This window comes from Mercurialis annua, linkage group LG2 (assembly GCF_937616625.2).
Source record: "Mercurialis annua linkage group LG2, ddMerAnnu1.2, whole genome shotgun sequence".
Taxonomy (NCBI): domain Eukaryota; kingdom Viridiplantae; phylum Streptophyta; class Magnoliopsida; order Malpighiales; family Euphorbiaceae; genus Mercurialis; species Mercurialis annua.
The window spans coordinates 8846133-8856498 of record NC_065571.1 but is presented as its reverse complement, the minus strand read 5'-3'; the positions used below and the strand labels follow the sequence as shown (position 1 = coordinate 8856498).

The following is a 10366-nucleotide window of genomic DNA, read 5'->3' as shown; positions in this document are numbered from 1 at the left end:
ATCTATACATAATATACTATTACTTAATGATATTAGACTTTCTTAGTTCTTGTGTTATGTCCCGATATAGTTCAATTGACTTAATCGATACCACGTGGCATAGTTTCAAGATAGTTCAACCGAATTAACTGATACCACATCTTATATCTAACAATTGACACGAGTTCCGAGATAATTCAACTGAGTTACTCATTAGATACAGGTCCTGAGATAGTTCAACCGAGTTAACCTCGTATCTATCAAATGATGTGATAGTGATATTGTTCATAGTTAGTTATGACATGCCCTTATAACTTATCCTGTCACCAGTGATCACACAGTACTATTGACGTCCCATAGATAGTTCGTTTTCTCGGATGATACACTAGTTTTCATACTCTTAAACAGTCGATAAAAGTGTTTTAATTTGCCAGTTCCTTTGCAAAAGTGTATCTTAATTTTTTCTCTTTAAATACTCTTTTATTGCCACATAAGGTAGTACAACAAAGAAGGATAAAAGTGGTGAATTAAATAGCATCACTTTTTTTTTGATATAAGAAAAAAGACAAAATGCCTAAACAAAACTAAACAAACAATACTTTTACAATACGAAACGTCATTAACATCATGCATGATACATGACATAAAACTATTAGGAATGAACTCATGAGTTGATAAACCGATCGAATTTCCATCCCATCGAAGCCAAATGATCCGCCGCAAAATTTGCTTTTCTAAAAACATGCCGAACTTAAACTTCCCACTCTCTACCGATTAATGATCTAATAGCATAGAGCAAATTCGAATATTGATCCATAATAGCCGAGCTATGAATCTTATTGTTGGTCCAGATGGCTTCTCAAGAGGGGGGGGGTGAATTGAGAATTAAAAACTTTAGTAAAAATAGCTTATAAAAATATTCGAAAGTTAATGCAAATATGATTAAAGCTAAACTGGAAATAAACAGATAAGCAGTAAACGAAGAGCACTGAATTTTTATAGTGGTTCTGCAACTGCATACATCCACTCCCCAAGGAATACCTCTTGGGATTTTCACTATCCAGTTTCTTTTACGGGCAAGAAACAACAGCCTTGAAATACAGAGCTAAACACTACCCGTTCTAGTCTGATTTCCCAACCACTGGTTTTACCAAGATCCAGAAAACTTAAACCCAGTAAACTTATCACCTAGGTGTTTACAAAAACCTTTAACCAAAACTGTTTATGCAAAATAACTCGTTGAATACAAATCAACCTATTAAGTAAACCGAGTTAAGTAAAGCATTAAATAATGAAGCTCAGATTTAAAACCGAAGAGTAAAAAGCATCTTTTAGCAAAACATTAAAACCTCCATTGAAAAGCTTTGAAAAGATTGTTTACTCAGAAATCTTGCTTAGAGAGAAAGGTGAGGAAGATGGTCTATTTATAGAAAACCTTTTCTCTAAAAAGCCCTCAGATATTTACAAAGATTCCTTTAAAGATTTGCCACCTATCCAGTTTCTAGAAGCAATAGGAAAGAGAAAATGATTGCTTGTGAAAAAACCGTTGCAACAGAAAACAAGGGAATGTTTTTATTCTTTGTGTGTGCATGTGACTGAAAAGGACATTTTTGATGATGTCACAATCTTTAAAACCGTTTTGATCAAAAAGAGAATCAAAAACATTTTCTAGAGCTTCAGAATTTTAATGACTTTATTTAGCCCATTTATCTTTACAGATAAATCTATAAATCCTTGAGGCCCATTGTGCTTGGTGATCCAGACTTGTTCATACTTTGTTCTTTCTTGATCTTTGACTATTCTTCTGCTTCCAGAATTAGCTTTAGCCTGGTTCTGCATTTACTCAAATTCCACTGAATACTCAACATTAGCCTTACTTCTTTAAAGTTTATGTTATATCAAAAATAGGGGTAACCTTTAGCCAACAATCTCCCCCTTTTTGATAATGACAAAACTTTGAACAAGTAGAATGATTTAAGAGACAAGGAGTAAATCACAGTATGAATGAATGAGATGCAGATTTTCGAAAACTAGTTTGATTTCTGCTCAAATTAGCTCCCCCTGAATTTGTGCCAAACTAATTTTCAAGAATTTCTTTAACTTCTTTCTAAAAAGCAACTGCACGAAGACTCTTAATCAAATTATCTTGATAGAAGCAAAAATTGGATAAGATCAGTTAGAATACGTAAGACTTATAGCAGAAACAGCCATACTGAAAAGATAATGTAGAAAATTCTGCAAGCAAATGGCATTCATATGTATAACAACAAAGCAACACATAGCACACATTTACTCCCCCTTTTTGTCAGACATCAAAAAGAGAGTGGGGAAGAAACAAAATAGCTTGATAAGAAAATAACATCCATCATAAACAAAGATCAAAACATAAAGAAGCATAGTTTTAAAGATAGAAAAGTTCTAAAAGAAACTAAAACAGGTAGATTCAATCATCTAGGACAGCAGGAATGTCCTTGGAACCTATTTCTCCAGGTGAGACTTTGAGGGTTTCAAGCTTTGTGGTGGAACGGGTGGCTCTTTTAGACACAGAAGGGGGAATGCTGGACTGATCAGCTTTAGAAGCAGGTGAAGAATCAATTTCCAAAGGCTCAGTGTTTTCAGGATCAGCTCCAGAAGTACCCTGCACTACATCAATTCCTTTAGACTCTTTCTCAGCTTGCTTTAATGGAGATAAGGTAGGCATCATCGGATTCTGAATGTCCTTCTTTAGTCCCGACAGCCATAGATCCATGCTCTCTCTAGTAATTTTATCAATTAGAAGAAATTTTTCATCAAGTAAAGCTTGAATGTTGACTGAAGCTGCAACAGGTTCTTTGCTGGTATTAGCTTTTGCAGAGTGACAAACAGCTTCATCTTTCTTCTTTGCTGTCAAAACAAGGTCTTCAGTCTCAGTAACTGCATCATTGTGTTGTTGAATATCTTCCACTACATCATCTTTCTTTTCGGATTCATCATAACCAGGTACCTCAGAAGGAGTTTTAGAATCCTTCTTTCTGTGGGCTGTTTCCTTTGGAACACCTTTCTTGGTTAGCATAATTTTTCTCTTCACAGGAAGTTTAGAAGGCCTGGTATTCACAGCCTTGATTTGAACTCCTAGATTTCTTTTCTTGTTGAGTGCTTCTTGCAGAGTCTCAAGATCTGCTGAGTCTGTCTCTTCTGAATTAACAGAATCCGAGATTTCCAAAGGCAATTTCGCCTTAGCAGATGCAAACACCTCTTTTTCAGAAAAAGAGTTCACTTCCTCTTCAGACAGAATCTTAATTCCTGAACTTTCCTTTTCAGTTTCCTCATCAGAATCAACTTTTTCATCATCACTAACAAGCTCATCATCATCCACAAAGTGAGTTGCTTCAATCTCTTTAGTCTCTTTGAATTTCTTAGTCTTAGACACAAAACTTTGTCCAATAACATCCTTCTCTTTCAAAGCAGTAGACATTTCTTTTGAAAAATTGATACCCAGGTGATCAAATAGAACAGTTAATAACATGGCATAAGGCATACTCTTAGATTTAGAAGTGATGGTCAGTAAGTTCATTATCAAGTAACAAAGATTGAACTTTTTCTTCTTAACAATGTGCCACATTAGACAGAGTTCAATACTACTCACATAATCTAAAGAGCCAGATTTTGGAGCAATAAAAGCAGTGATAAATTTGTGTAATACCCGATAGTTGGTGCTCAAGGAGGCAGAGGACACATCCAAAAGGCCAGCCCTTTTGCCTTCACAAATCTCCTTTTTGAAAAGATCTTCCTGAAAGTCTGAAGCTTTCTTAATCTCACTCTTCTTGGCTATTTTAGCTCCTCTGTTTGGTATACCGAATGCTTCAGAAAGCAAATCCAGCGAAATGACAAATCTTTCTCCTTTAAGAGTAACCTGGAAAGTTTCGTCTTTTTCCACACTTAGAGAAGAGAAGAACTCTTTGACCAGTAGCACGTACATCACTTCCTTGATTTTTAAAAAACTCATCCAGCCCTGAAATTCAAACCATTGTCTGAAAGGCATTTCCTTTTTCCCAAAAAATTTCCAGTCAATGAACTTTGGCCTGATTAGAGAGTCACCAGCTGCAACTTCTTCTCTGACCCCTTTGCTTTTCATAGAGCTTGCTTTTTCAATCTTGGATCTCTTTGAAATCGGAGTTTTGGAGGTAGATCCATCTGAAGTAACCACCAAGTTTCTCTTTTTACCTTTAATCACCATTATAGCAGTTGAGAAGGAATAAGAGAGTCGAGAGAGAGAGAGATGTAGACTAGGGTAAGTCTGAGAAAATGTAACTCTAATAAATCAGTCAGGAGTTTATTTAAGAAGAAACTAAAGGCCGTTTCTTTTTGAATTTTAAAAGCTGATCCTGTGGAGATTGCGTGTTAACAAGGCTGGTCACAATAAAGGAAAATCTTTCCACGTGGTAGAGATAGGTAGCAAGGACATTTTACCGTTTGAGAGGAAATCTAAAAGCCAAAGCACCGTTAGAAACAAATCATCTTTTGAACAGTTTTTCTTTGAAATTTGAATATCATGGCTTATGATAAGATTTATTTTCAAATTTTTGCTATTTGTGCTTAATGAAAAACTGATCTTTTTCAAGGAAAACAGATGCACCTTTTTTTTTTTAATTATAAGCAAGAGATATTATAAACAAGGTATTTAAGATGCAAAAAAATAAATAATTCAGAAGAAGAGAGGTAACACAGATTAATTCATAGAAGAAATTAATTAAAAACTGAAAATGCATTCAAAACCCAAAAACAGGAAAGATATTATTTTGAGCAGAAAAAAATGCAGATGCATGAGCAATCAACTTTCTAGGATCATAAGTCCTATCTCTCTACGAATCCTGCAAAAAGTTTCTTCATTTAAGGGTTTAGTGAAGATATCAGCAAGCTGTTTTTCAGTTGGAACAAAAATTAGCTCAATGTCATTAGCTTGAACATGATCACGAATGAAATGATGTCTAATTTCAATATGCTTAGTTCTAGAATGCATGACAGGATTTTTTGTCAAATTGATAGCACTGGTGTTATCACACATAATGGGAATCTTGGTGCACCTCAGGTTGTAATCTTCTAGCTCTTGTTTCATCCAGATTATTTGAGCAACACAGTTTCCAGCAGCTATATATTCAGCTTCAGCTGTGGATAGAGCCACAGAGGTTTGCTTTTTGCTGAACCAAGAAATTAATGCATGACCTAGGAATTGACATGCTCCTGAAGTACTTTTCCTGTCTGTTTTGCTTCCTGCAAAATCAGCATCACTATATCCCACAAGATCAAATGAGATATCTCTTGGATACCAAAGACCAAGTTCTTGAGTACCTAGAAGATATCTAAGAATTCTTTTAACAGCAATAATATGAGACTCTTTAGGATCAGCTTGAAATCTAGCACACACACAAACACTGAAATGAATATCAGGTCGACTAGCAGTTAAATAAAGTAATGAGCCGATCATACCTCTATAAAGTTTGCAGTCAACTGATTTACCTTTTTCATCTTTCTCAACTTTGAAGGTGGCACTCATTGGAATTTTTGTAGCTTTTGCTTCAGTCATTTTGAACTTTTTGAGAAGTTCTTTGACATATTTAGACTGAGTGATGAAGATACCATCCTTGCATTGCTTGATTTGCAGACCCAGAAAGAAGTTGAGTTCTCCCATCATGCTCATCTCAAACTCATTTTTCATCATGTCAGAAAATTCTTTGCACAAGCTATTTTTGGTGGATCCAAAAACTATGTCATCCACATAAATTTGTACAATGAGAATATCTCTGAGTTGCTTTTTGATGAATAATGTTTTATCAACTCTCCCTCTGGAAAAACCATTTTTAAGCATGAAGTTGCTTAATCTTTCATACCATGCTCTAGGAGCTTGTTTTAGCCCATACAGAGCCTTCTTTAGCTTGAACACATGATCAGGAAACTCATAGCTTTCAAAACCTTGAGGTTGTTCCACAAATACCTCTTCATTTAGATAACCATTTAGGAAGGCACTTTTTACATCCATTTGCTGTAGTTTGAAATTCATGTAGCTAGCATATGCACAAAGCATTCTTATAGATTCAAGCCTTGCAACTGGAGCAAATGTTTCATCATAGTCAATGCCTTCAGCTTGATTATAACCTTTAGCCACAAGTCTTGCTTTGTTTCTGACAACATTGCCTTGATCATCAAGTTTGTTTCTGAACACCCATTTAGTTCCAATAATGGTTTTGTTCCTTGGTCGAGGCACAAGATTCCACACTTCATTTCTCTCAAACTGATTTAGCTCCTCTTGCATAGCTAGAAGCCAGTTTTCATCTTTTAGCCCTTCTTCTATTCCTTTTGGCTCTACTTTTGAGACATAGGCTATGTGAGCTACATTGGCAATCATCTTTTTTAGCTCACTCCTAGTCATCATTTTGTGAGAAGGACTAGTAAGAAGATTTTCTTGAGAGTGATACTTGTGATATCTCCATTCTCTTGGCAGATCCTCATTGCTGTTAGAGACAGCTTCGTTCTGCAAATTAGCTTGATCAAACTGCTCATTAGTCTGGTTCTCTGTTTCTTCAGTTTCAATTTGTTCCTGATTTACATTCTGTTCATCCAGGATATTTTGCTGCTGATTCTCTTCTGAGTTGTTGCTGTTACCTGTAAAGAGTTCATCTCCAGACAAATCTCTACTGGGTAGAGGATTGTTAGTTTCTTTAAAGACTACATGCATGGATTCTTCAATAAGAAGAGATCGTTTATTAAAAACCCTATAAGCCTTGTTGTGCTCAGAGTAACCCATAAAAATAGCTTCATCAGATTTAGCATCAAATTTTGCAAGATGAGTTTTATTGTTATTATGAACATAACAATTACAGCCAAAAATTCTGAAGTAACTTACATTGGGTTTTCTTCCTCTCCACAGCTCATACGGGGTCTTTTTCAAGGTAGACCTTACTAAGGCTCTGTTCTGGATGTAGCAGGCAGTACTCACAGATTCAGCCCAGAAATACTTTGATAGATTAGCTTCACTAATCATTGTTCGAGCCATTTCTTGCAAAGATCTATTCTTTCTTTCAACAACTCCATTTTGCTGAGGAGTTCTGGGAGCAGAGTAGTTATGAGATATGCCTTGGGAGTTGCAGAAATCCTCAAATTTCTTATTTTCAAATTCCTTTCCATGATCACTTCTAATGGAGATGATTTTGAGTCCTTTTTGATTTTGGAGCTTTTTACACAGAACTTCGAATCTCTCAAATACTTCATCTTTATGAGTTAGAAATAATGTCCATGAGTACCTGGAGTGATCATCAACAACAACAAGGGCATAGAATTTTCCTCCTAAGCTAGAAGGGGTAATTGGTCCAAATAAATCAAGATGCAGCAGCTCTAAAACAATTAGTAGTTACAATATGACCAGAGGATTTAAAAGAAGATCTAGCATGTTTACCTTTTAAGCAAGCATCACAAACATCATTTTTCTCATAGTTCAGTTTAGGCAAACCACGAACCAGTTCCTTTTTAGAGAGTTTAGAAATGAGATGCATACTAGCATGTCCTAATCTTTTATGCCAAAGCCAACTTTCATCCATAAGAGATGCAAGACAAATATCAGGGATAGGAGAGTCATTGAAATCAACCAGATACGCATTTTCAAATCTCTTACCAAAGAAGAGAGTTTTATTATTGTGAAGATCCTGTACCTCACAGTGAGTTGGTTCAAAGATGACTCTGTTTTGCTTATCACAGAGCTGACTTACACTTAAAAGATTGTACTTCAGTCCATCCACTAAAGAGACACCTTCAATAGATGGATATTTGCCAATAGCTCCAATTCCGATAATTTTAGCTTTACTGTCATCACCAAAGCAGACTGTTCCTCTATCCTTTAGTTTGATACTGGTGAATTTTGACTTGTCACCAGTCATGTGCCTTGAGCAAGCACTATCCATATGCCAATTTTGATCATCCTTGCTCCTTAGGCAGACCTGTAACAAATCAAGCATGTTTAGGTACCCAAACTGATTTGGGTCCTTCTGGGTTAGTGACTTTCTCAGGTTTAGTTCCTTTGACAACCTAGATAAGTTTAGTCTGAAATATTTTCTGTTTAGCTTTACAAAACTTCGAAACATGACCTTTGATATTGCAGTAAAAACAGGTAGCATGAGACATGTAAGGAATGAAGGTCCTTTTAGTTATGGTTTTGACTTTTGTGGGAATATTTTTTAGGAATGATTCCATTTTCTTTGGTTTGGTAAAACCTTCAAAACCAATACCGCTAGTATCTCCATAGGGACGTTGATTTCCCAAAAGCATGTTCAGATTAGCATTTCCCTTAGTGAATTTTGTGAGATCTTTAATGAGAAGATCAATCTTCTTTTGCATAGCATCATTCTGTTGCAAAAGATTGATTCTAAGGTTGTTTGAAGTTTCAAGTTCCTTCATTAGGAATGAAACCTCAGTTTCAGCTTTCTGAATCTTTTCAGTCATTAAGTCAAAATCCTTTTGCATTTTGTTTTCTTTTTCAGTTTCATTGGTTTGAGAAATTTTGACATTAGCTTCAGAAATGACATTTTTAGTTTTAGCTTTCAGTTTGACATACTTCTTTGAGACAACCTTATAAGCCATAAAGATATCATTACAGTTATGAAGTAATTCATCATAAGATAAATGTTTTAGATTTTCTACCTCATTGTCAGATGAATCAGCCTCATATGCATCAGTTTGACCACTGTTATCTCCGGTTTCAATTGCCATTAAACAGAGATTAGCTTTCTCTTCTGGTTTATCTTCATTTCCATTATCTGAGTCATCAGAATCACTCCAAGCTGCTAGACCCTTCTTTGGTTTTTCAAATCTTGTTGATCTTTTCAGTTTTGGACAATCGGCTTTGAAATGTCCAGGTTTGTTACACCCAAAACATAAGCCATCAGCTCCTTCCAAGTCAACTTTTCCTTTAATGAATTTCTTCATGTTGTTTCTGTATCGTTTGTCTCCCTTGCGATACATCTTTGTGAATCTCTTGGTCATCAGGGCTATTTCTTCATCTGAGCTGATTTGATCATCACTTTCAGATTCAATTTTCAGAGCCAGATCAGCTTTCTTCCTTCTTTCCTGAGCTATCTCCTTTCCCTTGTATTTCACCATTTCATGTGTCATGAGAGAACCCATGAGTTCATCAAAGCTGTAGTTTTTCAGATTTTTAGCTTCAATGATTGCTGTGGTCTTGCTTTCCCATTTCTCAGTCAGAGATCTTAATATCTTTTTCACCAGCTGTTCATCAGTAAAGTTTTCTCCCAAACTTTTGAGACCATTGATGATGTTAGAGAATCTGGAGCTAAACTCAGACATACCTTCATCAGATTTCATTTGGAAAAGCTCATAATCACGTTGAAGAAGATTGATCTTAGTTTCCCTTACTTGGTCGGTTCCTTCATAGGTAATCTGTAGTTTTTCCCATACATGTTTAGCAGTGACACAGTTTCTAACACGATTGTATTCACTGATGTCAAGAGCACAGTGAATCATAGTAATAGCTTTTGCATTAGTCTGTACCACTCTCCAATCAGCTTCAGTAAACTCAGTTTCATCTTTTCTTACTTCTGTTCCATCAGCATTGACCTTGATTGGAGGAGTAACTCCATATAAGATGCTTTTCCAGCATTCAATGTCCTGTGACTGAATGAAACTTTTCATTCTGTTTTTCCAGTAGTCATAATTAGATCCATTGAATAGAGGAGGTCTAGTAATGGAATTTCCTTCTGGTAGCCCAGAAGCACTTAGGTAAGATCCACCATGAGTAGCCATTGATCAACTCTGAGAATGCTAAAATAGCAAGAAGCAAGCAGAGCCTGCTCCGATACCAATTGTTGGTCCAGATGGCTTCTCAAGAGGGGGGGGGGGGGGGGGGGGGGGGTGAATTGAGAATTAAAAACTTTAGTAAAAATAGCTTATAAAAATATTCGAAAGCTAATGCAAATATGATTAAAGCTAAACTGGAAATAAACAGATAAGCAGTAAACGAAGAGCACTGAATTTTTATAGTGGTTCTGCAACTGCATACATCCACTCCCCAAGGAATACCTCTTGGGATTTTCACTATCCAGTTTCTTTTACGTGCAAGAAACAACAGCCTTGAAATACAGAGCTAAACACTACCCGTTCTAGTCTGATTTCCCAACCACTGGTTTTACCAAGATCCAGAAAACTTAAACCCAGTAAACTTATCACCTAGGTGTTTACAAAAACCTTTAACCAAAACTGTTTATGCAAAATAACTCGTTGAATACAAATCAACCTATTAAGTAAACCGAGTTAAGTAAAGCATTAAATAATGAAGCTCAGATTTAAAACCGAAGAGTAAAAAGCATCTTTTAGCAAAACATTAAAACCTCCATTGAAAAGCTTT

At 35.8% G+C, this 10366-nt stretch overlaps 1 protein-coding gene across 1 annotated transcript; it reads right to left on the bottom strand.

The window, feature by feature from the left end:
* Window positions 1-8034: 8034 nt before the first annotated feature.
* On the bottom strand, window positions 8035-9765 carry LOC126668122 (uncharacterized). The gene has a single exon (XM_050361338.1). It carries the CDS (start codon window positions 9763-9765, stop codon window positions 8035-8037), a length of 1731 nt encoding a protein of 576 aa, XP_050217295.1.
* Window positions 9766-10366: the final 601 nt, after the last annotated feature.